Source organism: Microtus oregoni, unplaced genomic scaffold (genome assembly GCF_018167655.1).
Source record: "Microtus oregoni isolate MIOR12 unplaced genomic scaffold, Mior012 000010F_ref0000083, whole genome shotgun sequence".
Lineage (NCBI taxonomy): Eukaryota > Metazoa > Chordata > Mammalia > Rodentia > Cricetidae > Microtus > Microtus oregoni.
Genome location: NW_024543069.1, coordinates 51,964,622 through 51,987,042, shown reverse-complemented (window position 1 = coordinate 51,987,042; position 22,421 = coordinate 51,964,622). Strand labels below are relative to the sequence as shown.

Here is a 22,421-nt window from a genome sequence, read left to right as displayed (position 1 = left end):
CTTTGGGGGAGCCTAGGCAGTTTGGATGCTCACCTTATGAGACCTGGATAGAGGTGGGCAGTCCTTGGGATTCCCACAGGTCAGGGAACCCTGATTGCTCTTTGAGCAGATGAGGGAGGGGGACTTGATGGGGGAGGGGGAGGGAAATGGGAGGCGGTGGTGGGGAGGAGGCAGAAATCCTTAATAAATAAATAAATAAATAAATAAAACAGAGTGGATGCTAATCCTATTTCTGCCTTGATGATACAACTTGGATCACTCTTAGAAGATAGAAAACACCCCATATATATTTAACATCTCAGAGGACACCAAAACCTCCCTGGCCTAAGGGAATGCTGCTGCAGATGCTGCAGCTTCAGGGGCCTGTCTCATAGAGATCTCAACTCTGCCCATTCAAAATGCTACCCAAATGCATGACTTAATTCATGTCAATTTGAAAGGACTCAATTACTTATAGCCACAGATTCCTGCAACAGAATTAAAGAGAATTGTTTATAAATGTGAGAGTTGCCAACAGTTTCTCTGCACAGCTCTCCTTTACAAGGGCTGGGGGGGGGGGGTTTACCCAAGAGGGTTAGGGCCCAATATCATCTGTCAAACAGATGTAATGCATTACCCTCCATTTGGCAAATTAAAATATATGTTTGTGACCACAGACATGTACTCTAAGGCATCCTGGGCTACCACCCACTTAGGGGAAAAGGCAATCCATGCCTAAGGCCTATTTTTACAATGTTTTGCTACATTAGGACTACCACAACAGGTCCAGACTGACAACTGTCCCTATTTTATAAGTAAAACACTAAAAGAGTTACAACCCTCAGGGTCAAGCGATTGTTGAAAGACATCACCAATATCTCAAAGAGGTCCTTATAAAACTAAAAGGGGGAGAAGTCTCTCCATCTACAACTGCAAAATGCATTATTAGCCATCAATATTTTAAATTTTCAAAAATCAGATGAATAAAATAGATTCTAGAAACACTGGGGATCCTAACCAACCAGGCCCTGACTAAAGGTTAGGGAGAAGGATCCTCTCACTAACCAATGGAGGGGCCAGATCCCTTTTGACACAGAGCTGAGGATACAGATGTTTCTTCCCAAACAAAGAGGAAACGCCTATATGGCTACCTGCTTGTAACTTAAATTTTTTCACCTCCCTTCAGGATAATGGGGAAAACCAAGATGACCAGTAAAGAATGAAAGAGATTATGGTGGAGAACCCTTAAATTCAAACACAGGAAAGAAAAATCACCACTGTCCAAGGGAGACTGACCCTAAAGGAAAGTATTTCCTGTTTATCTATTTCAGATAGCTCTCCTGGTGATAATCATGGTGATCTCATGGGGATCAAGGTCCAGGCAGAAAGCCCCCACCAACCATAGAAGGTGACATGGATTTTGTTGAGTACTGGCACTGGAGGGATCCTAAACCAGAGTTCTCAGATGATGACACCCTGGATGTGGTGGCCTGACCTGATATTTGACCTCTGTGATTTGGCACATGGGAGCTGGGATGTGAGAAACTGGATTATAGGGATCAAAGGAATATCTAAATTCGGAGGCTCTTGGGGGTGCACCTTACCCCAGGCATCTTACCCTAATGAGCCTGGGTGTTCTAAAGTCCTTAGGAGACATGCCGTCCTGCAGACACCCTTCTATGTATGCGCAGGAAGCAACTGGACTGTCTCCACTATTAGAAACTGTGTGTGTGTGTGTGTGTGTGTGTGTGTGTGTGTCTCCTGATTATTATTGTTCTTCCTGAGGATTGAGCAGACTGGGACTGGACATTAGATAAAACAACATGGAGATATAATGATCTCCAGTGTCTCCTAGGTACCCCTATCCTGAAGCTTCATATATGGAAGATGCACTCAATTTATATGGAACCCTCTGATATTAAGGTTTACAGATCATGGGAAGAAAAGGGACCTATCCTGGTTATCTGGGAAGATGTGGGAATTAAGGTTATACCAACAGGGATATGATCATGGCCTTATATTCATGCTCCTAATAGAGACACTTCCTGAGAACACATTTTGGATGCTGGGGCCTACTTCCAACCTTGGAGGACATGCTTGGATATACCTCAAATTTTCATACCTCAGCCCTTCCATCATCTACCCCTAAGTTATCCTTCACCAAGCCACCTAGAAATGTAAAGGGATTACAAGCCTCATCTTATTTGATGGACACCATTAAGATGGCCTTTATGGCTTTAAACCTTACCCACCTGGAAGCAACTGAGGCCTGTTGATTTTGCTTACAGCCACTACCCCTCCTACTTTGAAGCTTTTGGGGTAAATGGCTCTTCTGAAATACTAAATAAAGCTGATATTTGTAGATGGGAAATCCCTAAATGGGAGAGATATTGGCACTGACTAACCCTCTTAGTGACTCCTTTAAGAGAGGTTTCCTGATTCAGTAGTAGCTGCAATTTTGAAATGTCACCTTTCTGGGCTATGCTGTCAGTGGAACCTCTGGCTCTTTCAGAAGGCCAAGCATTTAAATGGGGTCTCTGAGCAGACTGCTACCACTTGCTTAATGGTAGCGGAGATTGGCTGTGTGCCTAAATATAGGGCAATGTATATGAATCTCATAGGCAGTGAACAGCTCCGCCATGCTGTGCTGGGTGGGGCAAGCAGGCAGTGCTATATTTCCCCTAGCAATGGTACTGCTTAAGTTCACAGGAAGGGCTTAGCATTTTAAGAAGCACTTCTGGTCTGTCAGATAATAATAATAAATACACAATAAAGACAAATTCAGATGGAAAAGACCTCTAAATTGGCCACAGTTTTGGATAAATACACTAGGCTGGGAGATAGAAGAAAAAGAATATAGACAGTTAAAAAAAATAAAGTCTTTAAAGAGGCAGAGTACAGAGAGTCATAGATTAAAAGAAGTAAAGGTAAATAATCCACAGAAATACGTATGATGCACAAAGCGTCTGGATAATGAATAATATTGTGTTTTCTTCGAATTTTTTGACTGTGAAGGAGCTAAGTAACCAACATATATATCTTAAAGGTATGTTGACTTCAGAATATGGGTCTATGGATATGTTTCTTTGGAAAACAGGTTCTTCTTTTGATTCCACAGAGTATGAGAACCTGTGGAGTACTTCCAAACTAATGTGGTTTGATTGACCAAGACCTGCTGAATGGATGCCTTGAACACCCCTCAAAATTACTTTGCCTAATAAACAGCAAGAAGCAGTTTGGAGAGAACTATGCCTATATTCTCAAATATTGTTTATAAATATTTGTTTACATTTAAAGTGGGTTATACTATAGAGGTTTGAATTGGTATGGATCTTGGTTTATTGATACAAATTTAAGGTCAATGTTGTTATACATATTTCTGCTTTTGATTAAGGTATTGTGTTTGTGTAGCTCATTTAAAAATGTAATGTATAAATAAGAAATATAGGCCAATAGAGAAATATCTATAATAGTCAAGCTTGTAGTCATGCTACTTAGGTTTTCTAGATATATAGAGATATATTTCAGATGCACAGAGACCTTCAGAATATGGCATTTAAAATGTTTTAAGAAGTTCGGACTTTTCATGACAGTGAGACACATCTGTTCCTGGTATCACCAATTACTTCAAGGGAAGATGTGCAATGAAGGGGCTCCTTATAGAATTGGTTAGCTATTTGGGCAAGAAACTGCTCTTGCTGAACTGGACATGCAGGACCCACCGTGAAATGACTTCTGATCTTGCCTTAATGTGAGACAATTCTTTGGGGTTCCTGCTTCATGAAAGAGTTTGCTAGACATTCTGCAGGACACCGAAGAAAGTGACTGAGAAACTGCCAAAATAGGTGGAAGTGTCTTTGAAATTACCTGCTTCATAGAAAAGTCTGCTGGATTCTATGGGCCTGTGGGCTGTAGATTGGATGTCCCAACAGTGCAGAAGAACTTTGGATGACTATCCAGGCAGTGAGATGTCTCTCTCATTTCTAGAGTTTTGGAATTACTTCCTGTTTACTTTGGTAATATTGTATAATTCAGGAGTCTTTGATGGAGTTGAAGAATATATGTTATAATTATAGTTTTCCTTAGTTATGATAAAAGATAAAATAGATATAAATTTTATAACTATAATTCTTGTTTGATACCTGTATTGTTATATGTAATTTTATTATGCTTAAGTTAAAATCTTTCTTTTCATTTAAACAAAAAAGAGGAGGTGATATGGAATTCCCCTATGTATGTTGTGAATATTATTGGTTAATACAGGAACTTCTTTGGGCCTATAGCAGAACTATAGGGGACTAGAGCTTGGGGGAAACTAAATTGAATGCTGGGAATAGAAGGCAGAGTCAGAGAGAAGCCATGGAGCTGCTGCTGGAGACAGATACACTGAAACTTTGCCCTGTAGGTCAGATTAATGGAGATGGGTTAAATTAAGATCTAAGAGTTAGCAAATAAGAAACTAGAGCTTATGGGCCAAGCAGTGACTTAAATAATATGGTGTCTGTGTGATTATTTCAGGGCTGAGCAGCTGGGAACCAACAAACAGCCTCCTACAACTCTAGGGAATAAGGCTAAGGAGGCCTGGCACAATATAACAAATATAATTTGAATTTATATCAATATACAAGAATATATACAAATCTAAACTGTTTATAAATAATAGTTCACAACCTAATCTACCTACTATCCCATCCCATCCCCTTCTTTTCTTTATCAAAAGAGATTACTGAGTTTCCTGAGAAACCGCCACACTGATTTCCAAAGTGGTTGCACAAGTTTGCATTCCCACCAGCAATGGATGAGGGTACCCCTTCCTCCACAACCTCTCCAGCAAAGGCTATCACTGGTGTTTTTGATTTTAGCCATTCTGACAGGTGTAAGATGATATCTCAAAGTTGTTTTGATTTGCATTTCCCTGATCGCTAAGGGGGTTGAGCATGACCTTAAGTGTCTTTTGGCCATTTGAACTTCTTCTGTTGAGAATTCTCTGTTCAGTTCTGTGCCCCATTTTTTTAATTGGGTTAATTAGCATTTTAAAGTCTAGTTTCTTGAGTTCTTTATATATTTTGGAGATCAGACCTTTTTCTGTTGCGGGGTTGGTGAAGATCTCCCAGTCAGTAGGTTGCCTTTCGTCTAAGTGACAGTGTCCTTTGCTTTACAGAAGCGTCTCAGTTTCAGTAGGTCCCATTTATTCAATGTTGCCCTTAATGTCTGTGCTGCTGGGGTTATACATAGGAAGCGATAGCCTGTGCCAATATGATGTAGGGTACTACTCACTTTCTCTTCTATCAGGTTCAGTGTGTTCAGATTGATATTGAGGTCTTTGATCCATTTGGACTTGAGTTTTGGGAGCTCACCAAGGCCAGCTGGACTGTGACTGAAAAAGCATGGGATAAAACCGGACTCTCTGAACATGGCGAACAATGTGGGCTGATGAGAAGCCAAGGACAATGGCACGGGGTTTTGATCCTACTTCATGTTCTGGCTTTGTGGGAGCCTAGCCAGTTTGGATGTTCACCTTCCTAGACCTGGCTCGAGGGGGGAGGACCTTGGACTTTCTACATGGCAGGGAACCCTGACTGCTCTTTGGACTGGAGAGGGAGGAGGAGAGGAGTGGGGGGAGGAGGAGAGGAGTGGGGGGAGGAGGAGAGGAGTGGGGGGAGGAGGAGAGGAGCGGGCGGAGGGGGAGGGAAATGGGAGGCTGGGAGGAGGCGGAATTTTTTTTCTTCTTTTTTTCAATAAAAAGTAATAAAAAAAGAGATTACTGAGATTACTTAATTTTTACCCCAACCCTATACCACTTATAACCAATGTCTAATAGACATTAACCCTGCAGATAAACATTGTTGGGAGAGCAGACATTATTCTAGAATTATTTCCAGCTGTCATGGGGGCAATTTTATTTTTATGGAATCCTATAAAAACTAAAATGATGGTTAAGTTTCAAAATTACTGTTTGGCCTCTGAGTAGTCAGTAGGGCTTTTCTGAAATTTTCATTTGAAGTTCTGGATGGAAAATTGTAAAAAAGTGCACCATCTTATTTATCCAAGTTGGAAACATCTTGAGCAGTTTGCAACCCAAAACTGAGTGGTGCTAACAACACCTTATTAATGAAATGGAATCATTGTTGTAGGGCCCCATCTTCTTCCTGAAAACTTCAAAGACTACTGAAAGAAAATTTATTGTTCATTGTGGAAAACTTAAACATTATTCATACAGACATATACTCAATGAAAGGTACCATAGAGAAAAAAATAGATATGAGGAAAAGCAAACTTTTGTGAAAGCAGAGTTTTGACACTAGTAGTCCTAGATTTTTTTCTTTTTTATATCTCACACCACTTAGTTCCTGATATGATAGAGAAACTCTGGATTTTTTAACAACTTGCTTAGATTTAGGGAAGGATAGCCACCATCCAACTCCAAAGCCGGCTTTGAATTTCAGTAAATGATAACTATTATGTGTATGGAAATAAGATCTTACTCTGCAGGGGATATGGATATCCTAAGTCAGATTTCTTTTTTCTTGATTATTCTTTCTGGATAGTTATCTTTCCCTCTTTAAGAATCTAGATGCCCAAGGTCTCTCCACTTTTTGAAGATGGATATTTACTTGCAAAGACAAGAACAGAACCCTGCCTCAACATTTATGAGTTTTCTTTACCACCTGTAAGATTGTTACATCTGTGGATGAACTATGATTTCACTTAATAAAGAAGTTTCTCTTTTTCTAACTGAATCTTTATTAATTTTGATGGTATCCATAGCCTAACTTCTCCTGTGGAAACAAGAGTGAAACCCCCTCCCCAATGTAGCACATCTCCTGTTTTTTTTTTCTGAGATCAAAACATCCTTGAAATACACCTGCTGTTATAATTCCGAAGTTTTTTTTTATTATTATCCAATCTCTCTCTGCTGCCATTGTTCCTTGTTCAATAGCATTAAGAAAATTCAAGGTTAATAAAGCATTATGCAATCTATTTCTGGGGGAATATTTCATCCCTTTTATTTTATTTAATATATCTTTTATAGTTTATTTTGATCTTTCTATAACCTCCTGACCAGTAGAATTGTGTGGTAAACCTGTAATATGCTTTATATTTTATAAGCAAAAAAAGGATTTCATTTTCTTAGAGATTTATGCTTTATCTATCTTTATTTATCTTTATCTATCTTTATTTGTGCAGGTATACCCATGATAGGCATAACTTCTAATAAATATGTGATTACCAAATTAACCTTTTCCAAACCCAAAGCAGCTTCCCATAGAAAACCTGAATAGAATCCTACGTCGCTGTATTTCCCTGACCAGTGATCCAGAAAAGCACCATGGGCCTGAGTAAGCAACCCTCCCCCTTTACTCCCTCCCCACTTCCCCTTCCTCCTACGGGCAGGATCAGCAGCCTTCAGGTGCCTAAAGCTGGACCAGGCCCTCTGAGTTGTTGCTCAGGTCCCCTCAAGACCCGTCAGGTCTCGGGCCCAATTAGGATCCTTGAAGTCCTACTATGTCCTTGCATTATCACATAGTTCTCCCTAAATTCTTTCAGGAGCCCTTGGAGTCCCATCAGGTTCTTTCACGTTCTTTAGGTCGCAGTCAACTCTCTTCGGGTCTCCTCAGGTTCTACAGGTCCTCTCAGCAACTGGTCAGTCTATGAAGTGGGCACCATTTGTCTGTAAGATAAATAATAAGACACACTCATGCAAAAGTGAACAACACCCCCTCTAATCCCCCCCCCCACAAAAACGAATGAACAAAAAAAAACATATGGAGCTTAAATGCGGTATCTGAGCTGAAAAACTGTTGTTGTTGTTTTTTAATTATTGTTTAAGAATTTAAGACACATTTTAAAAACAGACGCAATATAGATTAGTTGTTACCATTAAATTACAACCCTTGAAATCATAGCTCTATCTTCACTCTCTTCCTACAATTATATTTTCTAAACATACCACCCACTATCCCTTCCCACTTACCATACATGCCACCCTTTTCATTGTAAAGCATAGGGGAATTATTTCTAGAGCCCCAGTGCATGCCTGGTGTCTCCTCTGGCCCCACTTCCCAAGTGTCCAAAGGCTTTAGGAAAGGTTGAATAACATTGATGCTTCATCCTTAAACGTTCAGATTCATTGACTGTGCTACAACTTAGTAAATAAATTTGTGTATGCCATAATTGCAAAAGTAAGCATAACTCCATTTGTTTTAAAAATGTAATGGGGGTGAGGGGCAGGAGAAGGGGAGGGAAGGGGATTTGAAGTTGGTATGTAAATGAAAATATTTTTTTAAATAAAAAATATGAAAAAATAAAAAAAAGAAAACCTGAATAGGTGCCAATGATGTGGTATATAATAATCTTACAAATTCTACAAAATGGAGCACATTCTTATGCCAAACTTTATTCCTTTGAGTACCCTTTAGGTTACTTCCTGCAAGTGGTCGTGCTTGGTTATATAAAAAACAAGTAGGATGCATCCATATAGTCTCCTTAGTTACCATCTAATAGAAAATTCCTTTTATAAATCTTTGCTATAGACATGATGATTTTTATGAAATTCTGAGGCCTGCAATTTCCATTCAATAATTGATCAGTTTCTGCATTACCTTGTTTTAGAGGACCCACATGGGACAGAGATGTGTTATGGGAAAATCCCTATTTCTGAGTAAATAATGAAATAAATTCTGTATTATCTGGTATAAATTCAGCTGTTTCAATATGCCAAATAACTCTCCATATTGTGAATCAGTAACTACATTGAGATGCTCTTTAAAAATCCCTTAGTACAATGAAAATAGCATATAATTCTGACTTTTGGACAGAATGATAAGGCTTTGTTATACTTTACTTAAACCTGATTTGTAACCTTCCTTTCCTTATTTATTTGTATCAGTATAGAATGTAGGGGCTCCAGTTATTGGTGTGTCTTATGCAAAGTAGGGGAGGATCCAATTCACTCTGTCTATAAGGTTAATTATCGCTTTTGGGATAGTTGCTATTCATTTCCCTCCAAAAATTAGTACAACATTGCTGCAAGGAATCTCTGCTTGTTCATCCCAGCCACCCAGAACCAAAATATTCACATAATTAAATTACTGCTTGGCCCATTACCTCTAGCTTCTTATTGGCTAACTCTTACATCTTAACTTAACCCATTTCTATTAATATGTATATTGCCATCAGGTCATGCCTTACCAGCAAAGTTCTGGCATGTCTGACTCTGGCGGGGGCTCCATAGCATCTCTTGGACTCTGTCCTTCTTTCTCCCAGCATTCAGTTCTGTCTTCCCCACCTATCTAGCAACATCAATCGGCCTATCCGTCCTATCAACATCTCATGGCAGTTTTCTTTATTCATTAATGGTAATCACGGCACACAGAGGGGACTCCCACATCACAACCTCTTCACGAGGGTTCATTGTCTTCCCATAATTTTTAAATTTTATTATAGTATAAGGTACTATAATCTCTGCTGGGTCTATTTCTGATAATTGACAAAGTCTTAATTTTCCTTTTAAATTTAATTCAGATACTTTTTCCAAATAAGATTTTAATTTTTTACTTGGTTTATATGGCAAAATGATCCATCCTAAGATAATCTTTCCTCTGCATTAAAATTTATGTAGGGAAATATTTGAAGGGTAATATGACCAGAATGCCCTTAACATTCAGACCCACATGAGCCACATGTTTCTCCTGCAATTTTCCTTCAATAAAAGTTGACTATTTCTCAGCTTTAGCTGTTAATTCCCTGGAACTCTTCAAGTGTTTATTCTCATTTAACGTTTTGTTTATATGAATTATTAGATACGTTGTTATCTCCATAGACTGGAAATGTTTCCTAGTAATCTTTGAAAGTCCTCAAGAGTCCACAAGCTATCTCTCCTAATTTGTGCTTTTTATGTTCTAATTTTCTGTAAACCTATTTTATAAACTCGATAATTGATAGAATCTCCTCTTTGTATTTTTTCAGGAGAAATTTGTAATCTCTAACAAAGTGAAACTTTTTTACTTCTTCAAACATTTTTTCTTCTTCTTCTCTCTCTCTCTCTCTCTCTCTCTTTCTTTCTTTTATTGAACATTCTTTCTAAATAACTACATTTGAATCCGATAGCAAAATGGTATCCATATGATGGTAGTCTATAGATTTAAGAAACAGCTTATGTATCATTTCTAATGACTAATTTACAATAAAATATTGGCACACGATGGGGCTATTTAAATTCCATATAGGTGAATCTTCCATTGATATTTTTAGCAGGCTGATAATTACTATAATTAGGCACTATGAAGGCAATTTTTTTGTGTTTTTCATGTAAATATGTAATGAAGAAGCAATCTTTTAAGTCAACTATAAGAGTCCATCATTTAAGCAATAAGAAAGCAAAAGAATTCCAGATTATAGAGAGTCCATTGGCTGAATCACCTTATTAACAGCTCTTAGATCTGTTACTATTCTCCATTTTCCAGATTTCTTTTTAACAACAAATACAGGAGAATTCCAAGGGCTGGTTGATTATTCAATATTCTGAGCATCTATTTGCTCCTGTACCAGCTGTTCTAAAGAATGCAGTTTCTCCTCTGTTAAAGGCCATTAATTACTCCATGTTGATTCCATAGTTAACCAGTTTAAAGTTAGGACCATTGGTACCTCAAAAGGTTTGCTAGCTGTTTTGTGTTTTTGAACAGCCTGAATGGTTGGTGGCTGTTTTTTTAATAGTACCTTATTATATTCTTCCCAGAAACATGAGCTGGTTTATGATCTATTTCTCAGACTGCAGGAATGTTAATCTGGGTACTTCATTGCTGCAACAGATCATAACCTCATAGTTTCACTGGTATATTAGCCACATATGGCCTCAGCCTTCTTATTTGTCCTTCTGATTCTATGCAGTCAACCTATCTCATGCATTGTTTTACTTGAGATAGGGTTCTAATTACTAGGAATTGAACATTTGTCTCCTGAAGATGCCAATTCAGATGCCACTGTTATGGAGTAATAATAGTCACATCTGTGCCTGTGTCCAGTAATTCTTCAATTATATTTTTGTTTATTCATACTCTCAGCTTTGGTCTTTGAATATTTATAAAAGTCTGTCAAATATGTTTTCTATTTTCTATTGAAATTTTTGATTCATCCTCCTTGTTTATTTTATCATCCAGAACAGTGTTGTTGTTGTTGTTTTAACACAGGCACTGGATAATTTCATTTTCCTAGGGTGGTGTGTCCTTCACAGTGACTGGAAATTACTGGACCATGTTTGACTTGGGGGTCTGTGAGAGGCTCCCCCAAGGAATTTCCCAATGGTAACAGGTTGTATTGTTTGTCTCTTATTGATCTACATTCATTGGTCCAATGTTGGCCTTTGCTGCGTCTTCTACATTATTCAGAAGTTTGAGACCATCTGTTTTTGTCATTCCCAGAAGAAACATTAGTTATGGGAATGACTTGTCTACAATCCATTTTCAGATATCCTATTCTACCACAGTTCAAACATTTGGTATTTTGATATCTCTTTATACATTTGGAATTTGTTTCTTGTACCCACACCTCAGTATTATAGTCAAATGATTCAACATTTACTGTGTAGGATCCATTCATCCATTGCTGCTGATCTGACCTTTAAAGGCCCAAGTATCTTTTTCCACTCTAAGTTGGCATTTTCAAAAGGAAGAGATTCAATAAGTACTCATCTAGCTCTTTGATTTGCTACCCCCATTTGTACAGTTTTAGATAACCTTTGAAAAAGTCACTAAAGGGTTATCTTGGGCTTTGCATTACCTTAGGATATGATTCAATTCTTCTTCCTGATTCTTGAAGTAAGGCAGGTCTGAGATCAGTTACCTGAGTTACCTAAGACTTAATTACTAACAAATTAAATTACTTAAGAACAGCACATCCTTATATGGAGAAGGTTTGAGTTGGGCTAAATATCAAGGAACACAGAGCTTCCAGGCAATAACGAGTCATGGGGTTATTGACTGACCCGGTCAATAGCACATATCTGACTGGGAACACAAGCCAGAGCAGCCACTGCCCCTGCAGTCAGAGCTACGACTGATCAGAGTAGGCCTGGTAGAAGCCAGAGAAGCCTGTGGAGGAGTGTCGGCAAAAAAACTGTGTGCTGCAGTAAGTCAGTTGCATAGTAGGCAGAACCAAGGCACATGGAAGCGTGGTCAGTGGGAAATGTTAAGTCACCACGCGACTGGCCAGAAAAATATTGTGCTGTGCACCAGAGGGGTAGTTCAGCTGTATGGAGTGGAATAGGCCATAGATGGTTGAGGGAGCGATTGTGGAGTTCTAGGCAGGGCCCAGCAATGATCTGGAATCTGGCCATATGGGCTCCAATTTGATGTCCTCCAGAAGAGTTGGTTGTGGATTTCTAGGCAGGGCCCAGCAATGATGTGGAATCTGGCCATATGGGCTCCAATTTGATGTCCTCCGGAAGAGTTCCGCAATAGCCTAGAATGGAGTATAACAAAGGTTTATATTTGGAAATGAACTTATAGAAAGGGTAGCAATTTGCAGCCTTCTGCATGCACAGGAACTAAAACTGAATCCAGTAGCCAAGAGACCTGCACACACTTTTTGTCTGCATTTATAGTATACGAGACCACACTCAAAGTAGGCTGGAATCTTAAAGGCTATTGACTGAGGGAATTCCCACAAAAAGAAGACACTGAGTAATGTCTACAACTAGATATTCTTTATACTCATTTGCACAAGAGGATGAGAAATATGGCATATCCATGTTCTTGAAAGTTCATAATCGTTAAACTTAAAATGCTGAAAAAAGGTTTCAATTTGGTGATTAGCTCACAACATGATAGTATGTCTTTATTTGATAACAATCAAATATGCAATGATTGAGAAAAATATACTACTGTGCTATAATCCTGAGTGAAATACATAATGATCTATGCTTATTATGATTCAATGTAATAATATATGTATGTACCTGAGCATAGAATATCAGAAGTAATAGAATTGAAATATTAACATATTCAATTTTTTGTTTGCATTGGAGCACTAAATAAGACTTTTATTTTATCATTTTTATATCTTTCCTAAATTTCTTACAGTGTTCATGTAAAAATGAGTCAAATTCCAATATTAAAAATTATAGGTAAAATAATGTATTATTTTATATTATAAAGAACATAAAGTATTCTGTTTTACAGAATAACTTTGAAAATTTCCAAAGGATGTGTTCATTTCATGTTATTGATTATAATGAAGTGTTTTCTTCTAGATCTTTTTAAAAGTGAGATTTAAAAATATATAGTATCTACTGAAATGGCTCAGTGGTTAAAAGTTCTTGTCTCTAACACTGATGATTTAAGCTGAATCCAGGGAACCCACATGCAGACAGACAAAACTGATTTCCTCAAGTTATCCCCTGAAGTCCACATGTGTGCTGTGGTGGGTATGTGCCCTACAATAAATAAATGTGATAAAAATGTTTAAAATTTATAACTACACATATTTATATAATATATAGTTATAATTAAATCAAACTTAAAATAATATTCATCTTTACTCATGATTTAATTAAAAATAAATCAATGTATATTATAAGTAGTGAAGATTAAATACATTATGATAAATTTATTTCAAAATAAGTATGTTTTCTAGATTTTAATCAAACAACAGCTTAGAAATATAGTTTTACATATACACATAGAATATGTACATTTTTAGAACAGTAAGACATATTTTATGACAAATCTGCTTAACAAGGACTATACAATTCTCAGATGTGAAATAAAACTGGTCTGCCTAGGGAACACAAACCCCTGAGACACATGGTTCAACTTTGGTGTATGACTGTTATAACACCATTATATAGGTAAGCTGTTTTCATTATATAGGTAAGCTGTTTTGTGGGCACTGTTTGGGCAGTATGGATTCTAAACTACTAGTTGAACTCCACAAAAAGTTTTGAAACTTGATGACTAGCAAATCTTAGGAACAATGATGTCATAGTCTTTAGTAGCTAGATAGCTGGAAAGTTTTTCTGTCTTTTGGAACTACTGACCTCCCATCTCCTTTTTGCCTATCTACAGATTTAACACATTCTAAATACTTTTATGTGGAAATACAAAAGTAACAGAATGAGGGGAGACAGGAAACATTGCTTTCCTGCCAACACATGTTTTTTCAAAATCAATAGTCACTTAGTTTCTGAAATGTCCTTAGAGCAGTTATCCCATCGATGAGAAAGGTGGTGAACAGTAGTTTCGCTCCTATTTGTCTTAACGGGAAAGAAAGCTTTTGTTTAGCAATTCAGAGAACATGTACAGTCCACCAAATATGGACTTATCTGCCTTAATGTTGAAAGGGCTGGAGATTCCTTTTGTAGTGAGCTGTCTAACCAAATGCTGCTCTGACTTCTCTCAGGGGATCACTTCACTAGCAAGCTTTGAACCCCTCACTCCACCTCAAAACAAGATGCAGGCTTCTTGACTGATGAGCTCATGTTATCTGAAGGGCGGTAGGAAAGAGTGCTCACTTTTGTTGACAGGCTTGACTGGGACTTGGCCTTTGGGGGAATATATTTCAGAAGCTGGAGGAAATAGTTTTTAAATTTTTTCCCCAGAAAGCCATAAAACAAAGGATTCAGGCAATTGTTAAAATAAGCTATGCAGATGGTGATAGGCATGGCAGTATCCACGATGTCAGCGATTTTACAGTTGCGGATGACGCCCAGCTGAATGAGCACATCCAGAAAAGTGAATATTTGGTGGGGAACCCAGGAGAAGAAAAAGAAGAGCACGATTGCCATAATTATCCTAAAGATGTCGTCATTTCTCTGCTTGTTCTTCTGAATGTCGTAAGCCTTCTTTAGGGCTTTCCAAATTAGAGTGTAGCTGGTGAGAATGATCAGAAAAGGGAACAGGAAGCCCAGAATGTTCTTGGTCAGTCCCAGCCCAATGGGGAGTGTTGAGTTCTGAGATTCATAGTGGAAAGCACAAACTGTGATATTGGTGTTCTCAATGAAAAATACATTTCGGTGAATGACTACTGGCAAACTCGCCAAGCCAGCCAGAAGCCAGATGATGATGCAGGTAACTTTGGCCAACAGCATTGTGCGGCGGAGGCGAGACTTCATTGGGTGGACAATGGCCAGGTAGCGATCAATGCTGAGACAGGTGAGCAGGAACACACTGGCATAGAGGTTGAAACTGACACTGGCTGAAGCGATCTTACATAGGTGATTGCCAAAGGGCCAGCGATATTCCATAGCGGTATAGACAGCCCACAGTGGCAAAGTCAATAAAAAGCATAAATCAGCCAGGGCAAGATTCAGAAGAAAAACACTGGCCACATTCTTCAGCTTCATGTAAAAGTAAATGACAATCACCACCAAGCTGTTTCCAAATATTCCCACCACGAAGATTATGCTGTAGAGAGTAGGGATCATGACGAAAATGTAGTTGTGCCTGCCAGCCTTGGGACAGTCATCTTGGATTCTTTTAATTCCATCTTCATTAGAGGAGTTAAGGGTCATGTTGCTCTTTGGGTTGAGTTGTTCTCAGACACTATTCAAGACACACCTGGAGAAAGCAAAGATTTATTTTTAAAAATTGAAATATCTGTTGTAAAAAATAATGTTAATTATCAATCACAACTTCAGTAATTCACCTTTAGTCTTTGAAAAAATATTAGAACATAAATCTCTGTAGGTTGGTAAATTTTAGTTTCCAAGTTGCCTTATAACAATCTAAGCATTGGAAATAACTACCAAACTAAATTAACTATTCTGAATGACTTGAGAGCTGTTACTGGGCTGAACAGTTCTGATTAACAGATCTTTTACCTTAAGAGTGTGGTGCATACATATCTTACTCTTTAACCAATTTATTTCATCTCTCAATCTTTGTTTGGCATTCTTCCTTATGTAGTCAGCTGCTGTTGGTCACTGTAGGAATAGATTTAAAAGAGGTAGTAAGAAGGGTTCCGTGTTTTGGGAAATAGAATTCCTTCCATGGTTTTCTAGGCTGCTTTAGGATGAAACTATTTATTTTTTAAATTCCTCACTCAATCTACCAAAAGCCTTTTTTTGGACTTTCATTCCTGGTGTCTTTTTCTGGACTTCATGCTGAAGTTAACTATTTATTTAATTTGCTATTTGGGTAGTAAGAGTGTCAAATGAGCAGGTTAGGCTAGAATTATTTCCAAGACATATCTCTAGTAAGAATTGGAGGACAGTTGTTTATTGTAATCAGATCTTTAGATGCTTGGGAAGGAGTTCCAAGGGACTTTTGTGGATATTTTCCCAACATTTCACATGATCAAAATTCAAGCTGTTTACTTATGTGATTTTAAAATTCCATACATTCTGTTTTATGTAAATCCACCAGGAACATTGATACTCTGTAAGAGTAGCATAGCAAGGTGTGGAACAGGAGTTCTCTGAGGTGAGGTTAACCTGGCAGGCAATGGTGTTAATTACACAAGTTCTGTCATGATGGCGTAATCAGATTGCTACAAGCATATGGCAGTGCATTGTGATATGACAGTGTACCCTGGGGAAGAAAAAGAATGGGGATATATTTCTATTGTTCTTCCCATTATAGATGTGTTTGGCATCCACACTCTTGTCTATCAAAGTACAAAGCAGGAAACTTCAGTTGCTGGATGTGAGGGAATAATAGTCTAGAGGAAAAGAGATCTTTTTATATTTCTGGTAGTTAAAGCTATTGTCCCTCTTTATGTGTCTAGTTCCACTCCCATTATCTTTCCCTTTGCATTCAGCTTTATATAATTTAAACCTCTTCCTCCTTTAACTGATTTTATCAGTTACATATAAGCATATCCTACTCCATGTGTCATATTTTCTGTGATGTCTTCTCAACTTCTCCAAGTGGTCTTGGAACTTTGGACATGTGTTTTGACACTTTGAGGATCTTGGCATATTCTCCCTACTTGGCTAATGAAGGTTGGGTTATTAGACAATGCATGAGCAAATGGCAAGTGGTTGAGATATTCTGAGTGTTCATGCCTTTTATAGGCTTCATCAGCTATAATTTATGCTCTTGCTCATGGAATCTCATAGAAAAAATACAGTGTCAACTTGACAATATTGACAGGAAAATGAAAACAATGGGCAGAAAAGTCATAGATGTGTGGTTTACAAAACAGTACAAGTTGTAAGGAAAAAATATTTGACAGAACCCATGACTCTGAGGGAAATAAGCATAATTATTTCTCAGTCAGGAGGAATTCCCTTTGCTTTGTTTTCATTATAGTTCTGGAACTTATGCTAATCTAAATGTATAATTTCATTAGATAAATATTCTCTATGAAAGTCAAGTATATCATAAAACTTTTATGGGCTAGTAGTCATTCATACCTTAGTAGGGATTAATTTACTTATTGCTTATTACTCTCAGATGTAGTTCGAAGTAGCTGGATTTTGTTCAGGAAAATATTTAGAAATGTCAAAGTTAAAAAATGTTTTAAAAATGAAAGAGGCCAAAGTGAACTCTTTACCAAGAGTTGGAATATTTGGTTTGGCTTGAGGATAAGAACAACAAAAAATAGAAAGACATTCCCTTAAAGTATGACAATCCCTTGGGTGCCCTTAGTTTCTAGAACAAGAAAAAATTTTCCCCTCTTCCCTCTTTACCCTCTTGACCCTGCTTTGACTCACATAAATCAGTTGGTTTCATTAATTTTGTTTGGAGTAAGTAAAATTGTACTGACTAGTCTGAGATTACTCAGTTTAGAACATAAAGGGAAAACATCTGCATTTAAAAGGACAAATTTATTAAAATGAATTTGGAATCCAATTTACGAGCTGTTTCTCCTGCACTTCAGTTGATTTACATTGGGTTATCTGAGATGAAGGAACTACAAGCGAGAAAATGTCTCTAAAAGACAAGTCTGTAGGGCATTTTTCTTAATTAGTGATTGATGTGGCCCACTGTGGGTGGTGCAGTCCTGGGCAGATGGCCCTGGGCTCTGTAAGGTTAAACAAACTGTGGTGGTCAAGCTGGTAAGCAGTACCCCTCTAATACCTATAAATCAGTTTCTGCCTTCAGATTCCTGCTCTTACTTCCCCTGGAACATGGGCTACAAGCTGTAAGATGAAATGAACCCTTTCTCACAAGCTGCTTTGGCCATGATATTTCATCTCAGCAATAGAAACTTTGACTAAAACAGAGAACATCCTTGGAAATTTTATTTAGGTCTTGATTAATTAATGAGTGTATTACTTGAAAGACTCTAGAAACAGGACAAAATATACTAATCAGAACATGTCCACGAGTATTTGAATAATGACTAAGACTTATTACCTAACAAAGAAAACACATCTCTCATACTTGAGGCTAGAATACAAGGAGAGAAGAACTTTAGGGGACAAGAAAAAAGGATCATAAATATGAATAGATATATTCTGCAAGCTCTCACTTATCTACCACACTCCCCAACACTAGCTATGTTCACATATCTTGTCTAGTATGCAAATGGCACAGCAGAGTCTTCTTCTTTTACAGTGCTCACTTCTAGCAGGGGAAACAATCCCTCGAGATCCAATCATCTTCATTGTGTTCCAGGTCATGTGAGAAGTTCTCTGTTCATAGTTGACCCAGGTTGGTGAAAAATGTAGGTCATGCCGGGGGAGAGGAACTTAGAGAAAGCATTTATATTATAGAAGGTATGGAAAAAAGAGAATAGTAATAACTTAAAAGTAGCAATCTGTCCAGTCAAAAGGTAGTAGAGATGAAGCTCCAGCTTGTACTTTTTCCTCTTTATGGATGCCTATAACACATCTATGGGAATTGGCTGCTGTGAATTTACAGATGCCGAATAACTTCTTCAAAATGTTGTTCCAAATATGCACTGTCTTTCTGAATGGGAGGGTGCAATGAGGTTCTCTGCTCTGCATTCATATTATTTTGATAAGCCTTCCTAGGGTAACGTGGAGTTTTAAGATGAATGAAAAATCAAACTGTCAGGTCTAAAGGAAACTGTTTCTAAAATTTCAAAAGAGAGAAGGGACAAATGACTTTCTGTGGTACTATTAATGTACCAAAGTGCATGTTGGCCTTCAGGCTCCTTCAAGATACTTCAAGAATCCATTACACATTCCAAAGGCCATACGAGGATCCTAGCCATTCTCTTCTCCTCCCCTACCTTAAACTCTGTCCAGCTCATGGGTTTTCCTTAGCTACTCATAACCCTTAAAACCCTGCTATTTTAGATATGCTCTCTGTCTCCCTTCTACACTCTTTTTTTGTCTACCCTTCTCTTTCTTGTTTTCTCTATCTCTTCCCTCTTTTTGTCTCTCCCTCATTCTTCTATTATTCTTTGTCACTCTTTCTGCTTTTCTCCTGCTTCTTTCATGACCAGGTCCAGTCTGCTTGGCCATGTTCAGTCTCTCTCTGTCTCTCTGTTTCTCTGTCTCTCTCTGCTCTGGACTCTCCTATATACCTTTGGTTATTATCTCTTTCATTATCCACAATAAAAACCTGTTAACCATGCCATAGAACAACAGTTTATATGGAACTTGTGTGATAGGTACCTAGAGCAGTGTTGGGCTCTTTTTACTTTGAAGCAAAAAGGAAGCTATTTGGGCAAGAATCTCAAGGAGGAAAGACATTATTAAGAAAATGAAAACTGCAAGACACAGAAAACAGCTACATTTCTGTTCTCACCCCCTGAGCTGGTTTCTGAAAATTAAGAATGCTGACAATAGTAATAACCAACTGTGTATTAAGGGACAGTCAGGCAGAAGTAGGGTCACTTGGATGATGATTGAGTATGGTACATCTCATGAAGCTGGAAGAAAGGACTCTGAAGATTTTTCTCATACAGAAATGAGAATGAAAAATATTTGAAGAGAGAGAAACATTTAACCCCATTTAATCATGACACAATGGGTACACATATTGAAATACTATGGCACCATGGATACAGTCATACGTATAATTTTTGGATTTCTGTGGCAGATAAATTTTTCAATAAGGATTAAAGAGTCAAAGGAAAGCCTGTTTAATTTTAGGTCATGTTATTGCCTTTGATGTATACAGGAATTTTATGTGCCATTTTTCAGTAGTCTGGGGAAGAAGGGTTTGGAGCAGAAATAGATCTGTCCCTTCAAGAACAGTGAGACTCTGGTTATGTCATACAATTTCTCTGGATGTTAGCCTTCATCTCACCATCTGTAAGACAGAAAATGATCCTCTCTGAACACAAAACATACAATTAAATGAGATTGTGTGAAAGTACTGGGCATTAATTTCAAATGGTGTTTAATAAATATTTTACTTGAAACTATATACTGTTTTTTTTAATGCAAAGCAAGAATTGACTCAGAACACCTATCAGTAAGGAAACATGAGAGAACACAAAACAGGTTTATCAGTGGTAAATTTCTCATGTTTCCTGTAAAAGGTTTAAAAACTCCAAGCTGTTTTTCAAGGAGTATGGGTAAAATGTAACTGGAAGCAGCTGAACAAATTTGCCATGAGTCACAGGGGACCTTCAGTCTGCTTGCTCTTGTATGTATTTGTATTTCTTCACATTTTTCTTGCTTCTCTGAAGCAAGCAGAAGACAAAAGAATATTCTTTTATTTTAATATAAAAAGTCTCTAATACTTCTGATCAGACTGTTAATACTTTAAATTTTTAGGCAATCCAACACCTGTCTAAATAGTGTGCTGCTTTATTTTTATTGAGTTTACATTCTAAAGAGAAAACATAGTCCATAGTTCCCTATGCTAATAATGATCGAGGATAAAGATCCAACAGTTGGATTTTCATTTTTTCTTCTTTTGGAATAGCTCATATATAAAAGAAATATAGCTCTTTACAAGTAATTTGCAGTTTCGACAGTTCAATAAACCATCCTATTCAAAACCCAGTTTCTGTCCTGTGTCTGTTTTACAAATCAGACATTAGAAAGCAGCCCTTTCTTTTTCTATGTGTCCATCTTCTCCAACAACATTTCAAGGAACAACTGACACTAATTATTCTTCGTGAGTTCACTAACTCATAGAAGTTGGCACTAAATTTTTGTCTCTATTAGTTTATTTAAAAAAGAAAACAAACCTGTGTGGTGGTGGCACATGCCTTTAACCCCAGCACTCAGGAGCAGAGGCTGGCAGATCTCTGAGTTTGAGGCCAGCATGGTCTACAAGGGTTAGTTCCAGGACAGGCTCCAAAGCTACAGAGAAACCTTGTCTCAAACAAAAGCAAAAATGAAAAAAGAAAAGCAAAATAATGCTGCTGTGCCTTCATTATTTTCTTAAGCATGCTGACTGTGTATGTCTGAAAGCTTCAAGCTTTATGGGTGTGTGTGTGTGTGTGAGAGAGAGAGAGAGAGAGAGAGAGAGAGAGAGAGAGAGAGAGAGAGAGAGAGCTCAAGCATACTGACTATGTATTAAGAATACCTATCTGAATGCTTCAAGCTTTGCATTTGTGTGTGTGTTTATGCGCACATGTGCATGTACATGCATAGCATGCAAGTGGAGGTCTTACATAGAAACTCCATTCTATGTAAATCCTGATGATCTAACTTGGATTATTGGGCATGGTGCCAAGAGCCTTTATCCACTAAACTATCTCATTGGCTCAGACTCTATGGAAGGAAATGCAGGAGTGACTTTCAATCTGGGATATGAATATTGATAATAGTAAAATATTAATCCCATATCTTAGTTTCTCAGAAATAAGATAAATCCCTTTATCTGGAAAACCCTAGTTACTTTGAATTATAGTCAAAATAAAATGGGTCCCAAGTGCCTCCTCACAATTATCCAACTCCCCCTTTTTTTCTTCTTTCTTTCTTTCTTTCTTTCTTTTTGTCTTTCTTTCTTTCTTTTTTCTTTTTCTTTTTTCTTGTTTCTCAAGACAGAACTTCTCTGTGTAACAGCCTTTTTTTCCTCCTTAGAACTAGCTCTTGTAGACCAAACTGGCCTTGAACTCAAAGATTCATCTGTCTCTTCCTCCAGAGTGCTGATATAAAAGGGATGCACCACTACCACACAGCATATTCCACACGCTTGGTTGCATTTTGCTTATCTTTTATTTAAAAAAGAAAAAGATAATGTCAGCAATCAGATATATGTGATGAAGTCTAAATACTGTGCTTAAAGAAACTTTCCCTCTGTCACACTATTTTTTTTTTGCATAAAATAGTGTCTGTATGTTAAGCAGTGAGGAGAAGGGAGAGTTCAGAATGGGTAAAAGACCTTAGCATAAATCCCGCTACACCAACCCTCATTAAAGAGAAAGTGGGAATTTCTATAACCAGTAGCCTAAAAGTTACCCTCCCACTTGGGAGTGGCCTCTTATACTATTTATGCCAATGTAAAGCACACATCCAGTGACTTTTCTGCTGTGGGATTCGGTTGCTGTTCTATGTTCCAGCAGAGGATTGTGACTTGTGAGTCTACCCATAAATAAATAACTCTCTTTTATTCTCAATTCTGAGC

The 22,421-nt window shown here is 37.7% G+C and overlaps 1 protein-coding gene across 1 annotated transcript; it reads right to left on the bottom strand.

The window, feature by feature from the left end:
• Positions 1–14,140: 14,140 nt before the first annotated feature.
• On the bottom strand, positions 14,141–15,487 carry Agtr1 (angiotensin II receptor type 1). Its single transcript, XM_041659372.1, has one exon. It carries the CDS (start codon positions 15,485–15,487, stop codon positions 14,408–14,410), a length of 1,080 nt encoding a protein of 359 aa, XP_041515306.1. The 3' UTR covers positions 14,141–14,407.
• Between the last annotated feature and the right edge of the window lie 6,934 nt (positions 15,488–22,421).